The sequence below is a fragment of the Olea europaea genome, chromosome 10, assembly GCF_002742605.1.
Source record: "Olea europaea var. sylvestris chromosome 10, O_europaea_v1, whole genome shotgun sequence".
In the NCBI taxonomy this organism is placed as follows: domain Eukaryota; kingdom Viridiplantae; phylum Streptophyta; class Magnoliopsida; order Lamiales; family Oleaceae; genus Olea; species Olea europaea.
In genome coordinates, this window is record NC_036246.1 from 9,502,026 (window position 1) to 9,517,292 (window position 15,267).

Genomic DNA, 15,267 nt, shown 5'->3' on the forward strand with positions numbered 1-15,267 from the left:
AAAAAAAAAAAAAAAAAACATCAAACAGGCTCTTTATCATTCGGCCTAGATATAAAAGACTTTATGGTACTTGAATTTTTTGTCACGTTTATAACATAAAAATTGACATTTACTATTCTTCAATTTTTTCTAGGGCTGGGCAAATCTCCCGAACCGAACCGACCGAACCGAACCCGAACCGAACCGATCCGATCCGAACCCGACGGTTCTTGTCAAATTAAATACCCGAACGGGTATCTGAATTGAGAACCGACGGGTACAGTTCGGTTCTCGGTTCTAGACCAAGAACCGAAAAATCGAATAAGAACCGAATCTTTTTAATTTTTTTTTAAATTGAGTAAATCAAATTATTTTAATTTTAATTTTTTCTAAACAAATTAACAAATTAATCATTTCTAAATCCAAATTTTTGGCTCAATAATTTGTTTCATTTCTAATTTTTTAATTTTTGGCCCAATTACCCATTTTATTGTTTCATTTTTTAGCCAAACAAGATCAAATCCACTAAATAACCCTAAACACCTACAATAAAGTGCATAACGTTGTCTCGACTCTCGCACTCACTCTCGCAGCCTATCTAATATTCCAAAATCTATACAATCGTCGGCCGACACTCTGACCTCCGATCGAAGCCGTGACTTTCCCGGACTGAAGCTTTGATCGTAGCGATCATTTGAATAAGGTAGTTTACTAATCTCTGACATTCCAAAACTATTGAATGTATCATTAGTCGTATTTATATAACGTTGTTATAAATGTTAAAAAATTTAATTATAGTACAGAACCGAACGGAACCGAACCGATCCGAACCGAACCGAATGGAACCGAACCCGAACGGTTCCATAATTATATTTGGACCCGACGGTTCCATTTACTAGATACCCGAAAAGTTTGGTTCGGTTCGGTTCTAAAGAGAACCGAACCGAACCGACCCGCGCCCACCCCTAATTTTTTCGGAAGTCGCCATTGACGTCGGAAAACTAATAAAGTGGTAGTTGAGGTCTCACAAATTAATTAGGATTGATTTTTATAATAATATTTTCTTCGAATAAAAGGTTTAGTCGTGTTTCACATTTAAATCTGCACAAATAAGAAGTCAAAAACAAATCTTAGACAATATATATCATTCCTTGCCGACTCTAAATACATTAAGCTTCATGTGATATATAGAATCAAACATATAGAGAATCAAAGAAGGAGAAAGAAGAAGAGAAAAACAATTGAGCCACAAAAAGAATTAGAGTTTACAATGACTTAAAATAGTTTATATATTACAAGGAAATCAAAGCTAACAAGGAAATCTAAAAAATAAGGAAACTAAATATTAAATAAATATATATTATCACCTTTCTTCTCTTATTTATTTGAAAAATGGGCAAGCAATTGGCTTAAGGAATAGAGGATGCGAGGTTGAATTTTAATGTATTGCATCAACTCTCTAAAAAACGACCTTTATTGGAACTTCAGAAGTAATGGCTGCCATCTTAGTTCGCAAAGTCCCAACGAGGACCATCTTAGTGGTTTATCGGGTAAATAATGCTAATTCCTCGTTTTGTGCTACTCTTATGGCGAAAAAAGAAGAAGAAGAAGAAGAAGAAGAAGAAGAAGATAATATGTTATCTAATCTAATACCATTCTCAAGTATGAAACTTTTGGCTCATCTAGGGTATGTACGTTATTTCTGAAGGCTACCATCGGTCAGATGGTTATACTTCTAGAATAACGTATCCAACAAATCAACCAATACAAAGGGCATCAAAGCCCGGGAAAGGAAAAAATTTTCAAAACAAAAAGGTGATTGAAATAATGGAAATGATCTTTCAACAAATAAATTTCAATGGCATGCATATTGCATGTGGGGATTTGTTCACAGATTGAGTTATGGGCCTTTTGGCACCTTAGAAATTAATAATATGGGTGGTGTGTTTATTGGGGGCACCAATCATTATTTGTGCATATTTTTCCAATTCTCTTTTCAAATTTCTTGGGTTCAGTCTTCTGTGTAATCATAAAATATTAGATGATTGGTCAGAAAGTTATGGGGTGGGGGTTTTCATGCAGGTGAGAGACACACATTAATATGTCCCATAATGAATCTCCCATGCATGCTGCCAGGGAAAAAAAATGGTTCCTTCTTGCCCTTATTCTATTTAGGTTTTAATAGAGACACAATGCCAATTAATTAAATGAAAGAGAAGAAAGAAAAAGTTATGAATGAAACGGAGAGTAATGATTAAATACTCGTTCAAAGTCTCTCTCTGCAGTTGCAATCATCTCTAAATATGGTTAATTTATCTTTTCTTGAGTATCTATTGTTTCATGATGCTTAATTACAAATCCCTGTCAGATCTATTTTGAGATCTGCAACTTCAAAATCCGGCGAAGATGGTTGCGGCTGTGCGCAATGGTGGTAGTCGATGGTAGTGGTGGTGGTGTTTCATTGTGGCGTGTGTAGTGGGTGCCAGTGGTGCTGTCTGGTGGTCCGATGGTGGTCTACGTACATTGTTGGTGTATTTGGGTTTGAATAAGTGTGTGTTACGTGTTTATTTTGTGTTTATGTATGTGTGAAGTATAAAATGTTGAAAGTAAGTTTGAGATTTTAAAGAAAGGAGGATGTTGGGTATAATTTTCGTTTATTAATTATTTAGGACATTGTCTCTAGTTAAGATTAAATCTTCTTTTTATTCAAGCGAAGTTATTAATTTATTAAAATTTTACAATAATACTGAATTGTCGAATCGGGATTAGTGAAAAATTTTGAAAATAGGTCTAGACACACAAAGGATGCACAAATGAATATAGTAAATAAACATCCAAAACAAATAATTCAATCTACTAATCCTTCTACAGGAATTTTAGCAATATGGGAAGATAATTTGGGGGAAATGAGATTGGTCTATGTATTCTTGAATGGGGTTAGGGTTTGCTTATATATGGAGTGGCGAGTGCATATCATGTGAGGTAAAGAATAAAGAGCACGTCCCAATTTGGTTAAAAAGAGTTCGTAATTTGAAACTTTGATTAGTAGTCGATCATCGTTCTTATGGTACAAGGGAGTTTGCTGAACTATCTTAATTTATGCTCTCTTTTATTACATGTTAGTTAAAATGAGAACGTCAAAAATTGACAAGCAATTTCTAGGCACGTCCGAAATCATCGAAATTTGTAATATAGAAGTTATAAAAGAGAAAAGAGAATGTGATTCTCTCAAAATTCACAAGTAATTCCTAGGCAATGTGTTAAGCCCCTATTTGGTAGTGCTTTTTCACCTCCAAAAAATTAATTTTTTGATTGTTATTTTTTACTTTTTCACTCACAGGTAATCTCAACTTTTTTTTCCTAACAATCAAAAAATCAATTCTCATATCCATAAGTATATTGCATAAGCAATTTTGACAAGGCCAGCAGGACAATTTATTCCACAGCAAACTCTGTCTTCCTAGAAAACAAGCAAACACCCATTTGAAAAATATGTCTACTTTTTGTGATAAATGAAAGTACGTATCCCACTTGCACAAAACTCATCAATTTCCCTTTCTGTGGGCTCTCGAAAGTTGAAAACAGTGGAAAATTTTGGATCCCAACTCAAATGCCTAGTCCACATTACAAAACCTTCAAGGGTGTTTTTTTTTTTTTTTTTTTGATAACCCAGGTGTCTCAGCTTCGCCGGACTAAATCCTGGACCCCTAGCCCCCGGCCCCTCAGTGACTAGTGGAGGTAAATCGCGGTATATGCCCAAATTGACCAGGGTCCGTGTATCCTTTATACTCCTGGCCCCAAGAGAGTCTTCCTCCATGATTATTACATCACCAAGCTCTTCCAACCAAGAATGGCTATTACATCACTTAGCTGCTCCAACCAGAAATCGAACTCCCCACGCTGGGGTTGCGAGCCCCGCAATGCCCGTCCTTTGCCAACTTGAATGTGCCCCGGGGGGCTACCTTCAAGGGTGTTACCCCTACATAAAATTGCTATTTCACAACCAGTTTATATAAAATCCTAAGAATTATACTCAAAAAATGTAAGGAGAAGGCGTCATCTAATTATAAAACTCGTTCACGTCTCAGATCTTTATTTAAAAATGGTGATCATTAAACTCGAGAGATACTACTCTAAATCAGCCATCATTTTTTACTTCTTCTCAAATAGATAAGATTTATTTTTCTCTCTGACGATCCAAAAATTAATTCTCACAATCATTACGGAACAAATCCTTAGTCTTGACAAGAAGAGTAAAACTTATAATCATCAATCAAGATATATTATTTAAAAAAGAAAAAAAAAATTTGAATGAAAAGTTTTTCTACATAGGGTCCTACCGTGCATGACGATCAAAAGATTGTCCCCTTGGTGGGTTCCTGTTTGATGATGAGTACGCTCCAGCTAAAACCCACTTGGCCACTTGCAAAACTTCATATCAGGTCACTCAGATTAGAAATATGGCTAATAATAAATAGTAGTTATACATGCATAATAAAATTAATATTTAATTTTAATTGAATTTATAAATTTATAATTTTTTTTTTTAATTCGAAAAGTAAAGAACAAACGTGGTGTCCTATAAAGTTCATAAGAAATATAATGTTCTTATAAATAGTAAATACTAAGAACCATAGAACGAATAACAACAATAACGACATTGAATAATCACGTAATCTTGTATTCTTCCAACATGACTATGCAATTTAAAGTATGTTTGACATATGAAGTGGCAATACTGAATCATATATAAACATGCATCTCTTTTCATATTGTAAATACATTAAGTAATCTACTAATTACCGCGCATAGCTTATAGTAAACATCAATTGATTGATTACATATCATATCAATTTATTGATAGATAAATTTATACCATACCTTAGATCCCATTTGTTATCCATTCTTTGACCCTAAAAATGAAAAATATGATCGTTATCTATCACATCAAGCTACCATATTTGACTACTTCTTTCTTGTGTGAATCCCGTAACGACTATATTTTTCATTCTCATTCTTATGAAAATGAAAATGAAACGGGAGCTTAATATTCGAATTTAATTTATTATTTACCAATAAATTGATATATCATATCATGATTATCTAATATAAAATAAATATCGATACTTTAAATAAGCGGAGTGAGATGACAGACCGCGCCATATGGACCCCTAATTTTCCACTTATCAGTTATCACCACCACGTTAAAAAATAATTTTAAAAAAAAATATCTGCCCTCAAAACGGTCGAAAATTACCGGCAATAGCCGGTGGATGCAAAATTTGCATTTGCCTTCAATTTGGCGTTCATTTCATTGGTGCCAAAACCCAAAATGACCCCAGTTGGTTTTATTTAAACACACAAATTGTGAGAGAAGCTAGCTGAGTAGTGAACTGGTCTTCTAATCTCTCGTCATCTTCAACCCCCCACTCCTCAATCCCTCATCTTTCCTTCTGTAGATCAACAGTCTCTGAAAAAACGGATTTTTGAATCGATTGAAAATCGTGTAAAGAAAATTAGGAGAGAAGAAAAAGTAGTGCAGTTGTTTATTTCTTCCTTTCGGGTTTTTGGTTTATTTGGCCATAAGTAATATATATATTTATTTTCGTCTTTCTTGGGTTTTGGATTTTCTTTATCTTTTCTTTTGATGGGTTCAGAGGCAGAGGAAGTCATAAAAGGGGAAAATGGAGTAACCAAGAAAGTGCAAAAGGTGCAGAGTTAAAATTTCATGCATCCAAAACTGTGCCCTTTGGAATTGTTTGGATCATGGGAATTTGGCTATGTAATGAAAAATTTTGCTCTTGAAAGACTCAAAACAGACAAAAAAATCTCTCCCTCAAAACTATTTTGCTAACTAATTTCAAATAAACAAGGTTAAGGGTAGTTTCAATTTTTATTTTGATTTTTTAGAGCTTAAGAGGGACTGTATCAGTGTATATAGTCACCAGCAATGAAGAGACTTGGAAGTTCTGATTCCTTGGGTGCTTTGAATCCTTTGATGTCCATTTGTCCCAACACTACAGGTGCATGTTTGAAAAATATCCTTTTCCACTTGTTTGGTTAAATTCTTGTGTAATCCCTATGATTCAAACATACCCTCACCATGTTTTCTTGTCCCCGTATTAATACTGAATCTGTCTTGTCTGCGTACGTTTTGTTGTAGAAGAACATAACCAAGGGAACAATCAAGCTTACACGAGGGAGTTCCAGGCCTTGTTGGAGGGCTTAGATGAGGACGGTTGTGTGGAAGAATCAGGAGGCCACATGGCCGAGAAGAAAAGGAGATTAAGTGTTGATCAAGTGAAAGCATTGGAGAAGAATTTTGAAGTGGAAAACAAGCTTGAACCGGAGAGAAAAGTTAAGTTGGCTCAAGAACTTGGTTTGCAGCCAAGACAGGTGGCTGTTTGGTTCCAAAACCGCCGTGCACGGTGGAAAACCAAACAATTAGAGAGAGATTATGGCGTTCTCAAAGCCAATTTTGATACCCTCAAGCACAATTATGAAACTCTCCAACTGGACAATGAAAATCTACTCAAAGAGGTACTTGCTACCTTGTTCAATATTCAATCCTATTCTAGTGTCAACAAAATATGTACTCAAAACTGTTTTATAGTTGCATCCAAAGTTTTCCTGTTACTAACTTTCGAAATTAACTGTGTGGTAGATTTGGGAGCTGAAATCGAAGCTAAATGAAGATGGCATAAGTGAAAGCAAAGTAATTGTGAAGGAAGAAAAAATTGTGTCTGAAACTGATGAAAAAAGCAAAGCTGAAACCACATGGAATTCTCTGACTAAATGTGATCAAGATTCCACTGATCTGCACTTGGAGAATCTTAATGGCACCAATGGAGTAATTTCTGCACCAGTTTTTACTGATTTTAAAGATGGATCATCTGATAGTACTGATTCAAGTGCAATCTTGAATGAAGACAACAATAGCCCTACTGCTGCTATTTCTTCATCTGCTGGTAGGGTGAGCCCACCTCAATTCTTGGACTTACAGAATGGATCCAGTTCATCTATGGCTTGCACTTTCCAGTTTTCAGAACCCAAAACGAATATCATTCGAGATGCCCACAAAGCTTATCAACCACAATTCGTCAAAATCGAGGAACACAATTTTTTCGGCGAGGAGTCGTGCAGTACTTTCTTTTCAGATGATCAAGCTCCGACCCTCCATTGGTACTTCCCCGAAGACTGGCACTAAAGATCAATCCACCCCAAAAATCATGTCATAATAAGGAAAATTCGACGAATGGGGATTGGAAACCAAGCCATCCAAATTTTTTTTTACAGAGTTTTAAGCTTATCACTAAAAGTACAAAGGGTCTCTCTCCTTCTCTTCTTCGGCGTCGCATAGGATCAAGAAGATGAGATAGAGAGAGATGAGCAGGGCAACAGGGGCCAGGGAGTGGGGAGATCAGACTGGGAACTTCAGAATTCACGTGGGGTTGTAGGGGGGAGAGAGAAGCATGTGTCGGCGAGGGTAAAAATCCTACTTTTATGTCAATAATTGGGTAATAAATTGGACTCTGGTTTGGTAATTTATTTACACTGGTTTTTTATTTTACTGTTAAGCTTCAAAATCCTGTAATGGTACAACTTTTGGAAGCAGTAAAAGTGGCTAAAGTTTACCATATACGTCCAAGGTTGGAACTTTTTCCATGCATGATGATGAGGATGTGTCCAGACTCCAGCATTAATGCATATAATGAGAATTTTAAAAAATAATTAACTTAGTATGTTGGTTAAAGGTGAAATAACGTGGTGGCTTGGTTATGTGAAGGAATTTGGTAATCAATTTTTGAAGAACGTAGTAAAAATGACAGTGTTTTGATTAAAATCTCAACTTTCATCAAATAATCATGCAATACAAATGATCAATGATATGCGAGTGTAAGGATGTGTATAGCCGTAGTATGGTCGAGCTTTAAACTTTACAACACATTTCATCTTAATATCTTTAGTGGTACAGTCGAGCTTTGATCTTTGAACATGCAAACCAAGTTACCGACTGCATCACTAGAGTTTAAAGCGAAAAATGTTTAAACTCATAACATAAATTATATAAATTAACATAGATAACGTATGTATATAGCAATTAAAGTCTATTTTACGTAACATGTCTTCTATACTAATCGATAAATTGTGGCAAGTACTATTTATCTCTCCTTATGAGTCATCCGCTATCAATGCTAAATGACGAGTTCACGTTCATAAATACTTTAGAAAAATTTATTAACGAGACTCAAAGTGTGTTTGGGAGGATTTGTTGAAATTCAATATGTTTCTTATGTTGACGAGTTATAATATATTTTAGAAATTAAATTTAACATGACACAACACAAGAAATTATTGTATTTCATATATTTTTATTTTATTTTAGTGAGTGATATTTTAAGGCATATTATATAGATATATTTTAAGAAATCAATTTATATTAAAACAAATGTTCCATAACAATCTAACTATAATTTTTAAATTTAATTTTTATATGATACGAGATAAATTTTATGTGATATTTAAAATAATTGTTTAGTTAAATATAAAAGGTATATTGAGCGGCATATAAAGGCGTGCAACATGATTGGACGCCTAATATACGTTTTTAGTTTACAGCATCAGCTTTTTGGCACTTCGTTTCATAGTTTAACTTTTGTGTGTTAAAGTTTGGACCATCGCAATAAAACAAACTTTAAGACTGTTTGTCTGACGATGAAAAGCAGTTTCACTTAATTTTAGGGCTTGTTTGCTTTCGCAGTTGGAACCTCGTGAATTATGACTGATTAATTTAACAGTTAAATTTTTAACGTGAAAAAAACTTCGTTAACTTGTACGCTTTGCAAAACTATCTTCAATCCAACACTAGTTTGCACCAAATCTTGCATCAAACTATCTTCGATCCATTACACCAAATGAACAGTGTTGTGTCATTTTCTTCATTTCTTTTATTTTTAACATGGTAAAGGATCCAAAAGTTTATATAGTTTGTTTGGTAATTATTTTGATGACATTGGAGGATTGGAAGTGATCTACCATATTCCTAAGCTATTCACTTATTTTATGTATCGTTAATGTTTGTATGTGATTGTTATTGACTTATTGTAGTTTCATTTTAGTTTTAAATAATCATGTATGTTGCATTTTAAAACTTTTTTAGTACTTTTATTTAATTCATTTATCTATTATTATTGATTACGCGATTAAAATTTATTACAAATAATAATAATAATAATTAATTACTTAATTATGAATTAATATTTATTTATAATGTAAAATAACATAAATACCCTTCATATCACTTGGTCATACATAAAAAAAGGGCAAAATGAATTTTTATCGCATTTGGTGCAAAATTATGTATGTGAATAGTGTTGCACCATATGGTGCAAGATTTGGTAGTGTTGAAGTGGTATATTTCGTGAAAATTGGTGAAATTTTTCATGGGTTGGAGTTGCCCTAAGAATAATGCTATATGTACATAATAGAGATATATAATGATTTACATATAACTTAGATATCAAAAAGAGAATGAATAAATTATTTTATTATTTGGTTGAAGAAATTCTGATCAAATCATAATAAATTATTTTATTATTTGGTTGAAGAAATTCTGATCAAATCATATTTTATCACGTCATGTCTATATAAATCATTATATAGATGTTGCATAACCGTTCACCTTCCTTCAGCTGGTTTTGCCTTGACCCTTACCTCATGTTGATCGAGAAAATGTCGCAAGGCTAAAGATATAATTGTCAAACACGTTTTATCCATATTTTTTTGGATACTAATAAGCATATTAGTTAGTGAGATTTCATATTTTTATTGGAGAATATTTGAAAGCAAGGCATTTTTGTCTCATGTGGAGAGCTTGTAATGTTCTCTTGCGTATTCTCTTCGTTGATTCGTTCTATTGAGAAATAAGTTAAATGCTTCTATTTTAATTTCACTTTTCTTTAATTTTTGAATTTATCTATCTTTTGATGTCTATTGATACTCTAATAAAATGAACGCAAAACATATAAGGAGTCAACAATCCACATCTAATAGATTACTCAATATAATAAGAGGAAGAAATAGGTGTCATTTTCGAGCATGTTTGTCTAAATTTGAAAAAATTACTTTGAAGTGTATTTACATAAATAAACTACAAAAATAAAGTAAATATAAAATAAATTATGGTTTTACAAAGTCGAATATATATTAGTCATTTGGTAAATAATCTTATTTTTAATATCTACAGAATTGAAAATTTTAATTATACAATTGTTCACCAACTTATTGTTAAAGGATAAAATCTCACATCGATTAAAAATAAAAAAATAGACCAACTTATAAGGAATTTTGTCACTCCTCTTCACAAGGTTGACCTTTTAAGATGGAACCCCAAATTTTAACATAGTATCAGAGCCCATTAGGCATTAAGGTCCAACGAACAATTCGATCCGATTAAAAATCAATAAATGAGCAAATGAATTTCAATATTGGTCTGCTTAAACGAGCCACCATCTTGCGGGGCATATTAGGGGGATAAAATCACACATCGATTAAAGATAAAAACATAAACCAACTTATAAAAGATTGTACTATTCTTAACAAAGTTGACATTTTAAGATGAAACTCCAAGTCTTAACACTTATTATGCTTCAATAATCTCAAATCATTTTTCACTTTGCCTCCGATAATTTTCGTCAATCTTATTCCATGCACTTTAGTTCGATGATTGACTAGGCTACTCGAGTTCTTTTTATGTATTGATTGGCATGAAGCTTTCTAGAAATTGTAATTTTAGGAATTAAGGTTTGAAAACATTTCATCAGTTATCCTAAAATTAATAATACAAAAAACAGAATGAATCAGAAAAGTGAAAACCCAGAGAGTTGCACATGCTTCTTGCATTGGCCCTCTGCTCGAGGAACGACCTTTTCATTATTTCTTTTGTTTTTTTCTCTTTATTTTTTCATAGACCATACCATACATGTGTTTTGTAAACGTGTGCAAATCTTCATAAAATTTATCATTGCAACTGTTTTTTCAAGTCAATAGTTTAACATCATGAATTGGTTGTTTGGGATAACTTTGAAAATGGTTAAAATAATAATAATAATAATAAATTTAAAATTAAAGTTAATATTTAATTTAATCATATCTGATTTTCATTTTTATAAGAATGAGAATGAAAAATATAATCATTATGGGATCCATATAAAAGATAAAAAATCAAATATGATGACTTGATTTGATGGATAACGATTATATTTTTTATTTTTGTGGCCAAATAATAAAAACCAAATGAGGCTTAATGAAATTTACAAATTTGATCAATTATTCAAGCTGCTAAATTTTTATCGAAAGCTTTGTCATTCATCTTTTAAGAAGCTAGGTGATGGTGGTGGTGACTATGATGTTGAAATATAAGGTTACTCAACCCCTTATTTGCCATCATTTCTTAAAATTCATTTTTTTCTCAAATTTTATTTCTATCATATACTTCATAAGATTCATAGCTTTTATAAATTTTCAATCGTATAATTAATCAACGTTTATTAAAATTTACCAAAAATCTAATTTTTATCCAAATAAAACAAGAGCTAAACATACTATAATAGATGGACTTTAATTTTGCCTTATCGGCCCAACTTGACCTTCAAAGCAGCTTATCGAGCCCCTGTTTGGGCTCCTTTTTTTCAAAAATGCAATTTTTTTAAAATCATTTTCAATTACAAATTCTCACATAAAAAAATAATTTTACAAGTAAATTCAATTTTTTTAATTTTTAAACTACATATTCTCCAAAAGATATTATTTCAAAATACATTTTCCCCCATAATATCATTTCAATGAAGCCCAAACATGTTGCTAATTTTTTTTTTTTTTTAACAATAAAAAAGATAGTGAAATAATAAAAAACTTTTCTCAATAAAATTTTATTATATCCAGATCACACTTGCTTAATAGATCCTACTATTGCTGAAAAAATAAAGGATAATTATATTCACATCGCATTATTTTATTAGTTGCAAATTTTTATTGCATTTAAGATTCTCAACTTTTACTTATTGTAACAATTATGTTCGTAACATTTTTTCGATGAATTCATATGTTCAACATTTTATTAGTGTGTCTGCGTGCGCGCGCGCATTGAAGTGAGAAAAAAAATATTTTATCGCACTTTTGCATTATTAAATTTTAAACAATATAATGAGAAAATAAATCAATTTTCTCTCTTAACTGACCTTTTGGACGGAAACAACTATTAGAGATAAAATGTGCTAATTAAAAAATTGAAAATAAAATTAATCAAAAAAATTAAAACATAAGAATCACAATGGACAAGATTGAGAGTCTTAAATACATTAAAATGTAGTGAAAAGGAACTTGAACGATCCCTAGCACTCCCCTAAAATGCAATGTTATCAATTAAGAGTTTTGTTACGGCAACAAGGGGGACAGGGTTATTTGACAGGGGGTCAAAGTGGCGCCCCCTTGGCCTTTAATCTGAAATTTCGGCCCCCTGTCAACCCCTTGTTCATTTAGCAAAATTGATCAATATGCTCCTGATGGGAACCTGCGGCCAAATATTTGGTATAGAGCAATCACTGTGGGGGAAGGTTTCTTATGCGCAGAAGTGTATAGGCAATGGGGGGAACCTGTGATCCAATTGAGGCATAACCCGAGATTTATCCCTTCCAAGGTTCTAGGGGCAAGGGTCCTGAGGTCCAGGATTTAGTTTGGTGTAAGTTGGGATACCTGGATATCAAAAAAAATAAAAAATAAAAAATAAAAAATAAAAAATAGATAAAATTGATCAATATACTATGATGTAAATATAATTGTTCAAAAGAAAAAAAAAATTCTATTTTTGTCTTTATTATCCCAAAGATACCCCTATATGCCGTAGAGTTGTTGAACTGAAAGTGTAAGTGGGCCCCGACATCGCTTTCGAAGAAGTGGGTCCACATGTGATTGTGGGTCCCAATGATGTTGAAAACAAAAATGCGTCATCGGCGTGGTCACATCACTCGGATTAAAATATTGAAAGGCTATAAAGAGATAGGAATACGTAGAAATCCTCTGATTGGTGACACTTTATCTGCTCCTATTGATTTTCTTTTATACAGCCAACGGTTGCACACATTTTTGCTGCTACCTTATTGGTGTTACAAAATAAAGTGCGATTTTAATTAACATATCTATATTCTCAATTTGATAAGGATTAAGCTATTTGCATACGTTGATTAACATTTTGATTGACAAATAGACGATGTGAAAGTATTATAATGGATTAATGGTTGAACTAAATGTATGAAATCTAAAATTATGTTAAGTGCAAATTCGATAAATCAAGATATAAATCAAACTTCACTCGTAGCAAGATTGATTTGATAAAAGCACTCACATTCCAAGGGTCGATGATAAGAACATGTGGTTCCACTGCTTGTCAGGGGTATCATGCGCTAGAAACATTTATTTATTTTCCTTAAAAGGTGGGTTTATTTTAATTTTTATAATTAACCCATTTTAGCTTATTAAATTAAAAAAAAATAGCACTTTATTAACTTTATAAATTTGCCAATTAATCAATTAATTAGGTACACGATACTCGTTTGGTACCACTTAAGGTGGCATGCTCCACTTTGTTAACTCAAATGTTAATCCATCACTTTTGCTTCTTACTTTGGCATTACTTTCCCTTTTTATCCTTTTTCTTCTTTTTTCCATCCATCAAGTGATTGTTAATTAGGCAGGCACGTACGCTATAAGATGTGCACGTAAAGAATATAGGTTTGTTTAATTTGATGGAAAAACCACGCCTATGAAGGATATGCTTAGCTTTATATTTGTTTTTTGGCACCATAAGTTTCCCTAAAGCTAATTCTATGTGGAGGCCTAAGAGAGAAACGATTACTTGTTAATCGGATCTTAAAATAGAAATAAGAAAAAGAAAATATTTAAAATTATGAGATTACTTTGATAAATAAATTTATATGAACAAAGAATAGTAAAGCAAAATAATTTAGTGTTCGCTTGGCAAGATTTAAAATTTTTACGTGTCGAGCTTGGCCTAATGAAAATAATTTCTATACTCAAGAGACAACTCAAAGAGCATGGGGGTCGAAAAATTTGTTAGCTATAAGCCATCGATGATGTTGACCCCAAAAAATATACTTTCAACATGACCAACAGATCTCAAGGCCTCTCGCATCTACAGAAGCCTAGTTTCTGTACATTTGACAAACCGTTAGCTTCACGTGACTTTCTTTGACAAGTTGGAGTTGGTAGCGCGCACTCTAATGGTCAGTTTACTAGGGAAAGCAAATATATGAGTGTGGGACGACTTTAAACATGAGCTTCCAATATAAAAATGAGATCGACTTTGGAGAGTGATAGATAAAACAGTGATATGGCAAAGTAATAGCTTGAGAGTTTAAATTTTTATTACCTTGAAATGACACTAAGTGTGAGCTTTTATAGTAGAAAAAAGATTAATGGGAGTCGTTGGATGAAGAGACATGCAGCCTCATCTGTGCAGCTGATGCCTCTTGTCGGAGATATCAATCAATCATTAATATTAAATGCTAATACCATTTTATCATCCTTAATTCCTAGCTTGCGACTTTATACTTGACCCAATGGGCTAAAAAAAGGTGATGGCAACAGTGAATTATCACATCAATCATATGCTAAAGATTGTTTAGAAGATCTCGTGCTGAATTCCATATGTGACCTCGCCTCCCCTATAGTTCGATTCTTCGGTAAACACATTAGTTCGACCATCCAAAATGGTTAGGTCAGAACAACCTCATGATACTTTGACGTGGTGATGGAGCCCTATGCTTGCTTTCCACATAGGACATTTGGGAGCCTTATGGATGAGGCGTAACAATATTTCTTGAAGTCCATATAGGGTTACTCATATAATGTGTGGACTTTTAAATTGAGAGTTTATTGTTTTTAAGAGGAAAAAAGTAGCATAGCTCAATAGTCCCGGAAAATCCATTTTTATATAATGTGTAGACTTTTAAGTTGAGATATAATGTCACGTGATCTGTAGATCTACAGATGAATCTTGCATTAAGGCTGAGTTTATTGCCCATTTCCACGAAACGAATGAGTATGACGACCTCAATTTGTACTCGAGGAAGGTCGCATACAATGAAGTCTTCGGAATGATGGCTAAGCTACATCCCTAAGTAGACTTGGCTTGTATGAAGGAGGAATTCCTCCCAATCGAGCAATCCACTCCTGTAGATGATGCTGAAAGTTTTGATGGAAAGAGCTTGG

General features: G+C 33.0%; 1 protein-coding gene across 2 annotated transcripts; it reads left to right on the forward strand.

Moving 5' to 3' along the window:
* The first annotated feature begins 5,349 nt into the window (after positions 1-5,349).
* LOC111401171 (homeobox-leucine zipper protein ATHB-6-like) lies at positions 5,350-7,620 on the forward strand. 2 transcript variants are annotated; one of them, XM_023028785.1, is made up of 3 exons: positions 5,350-6,002; positions 6,146-6,519; positions 6,644-7,620. In XM_023028785.1, the coding sequence occupies exons 1-3, from the start codon at positions 5,930-5,932 to the stop codon at positions 7,184-7,186; spliced, it is 990 nt and encodes a 329-aa protein (XP_022884553.1). In that variant the 5' UTR covers positions 5,350-5,929; the 3' UTR covers positions 7,187-7,620. The 2 variants fall into 2 exon arrangements, with proteins under 2 accessions (XP_022884553.1, XP_022884552.1); XM_023028784.1 differs by having other exon boundaries at positions 5,351-6,002; positions 6,143-6,519.
* The last annotated feature ends 7,647 nt before the right edge of the window (positions 7,621-15,267 follow it).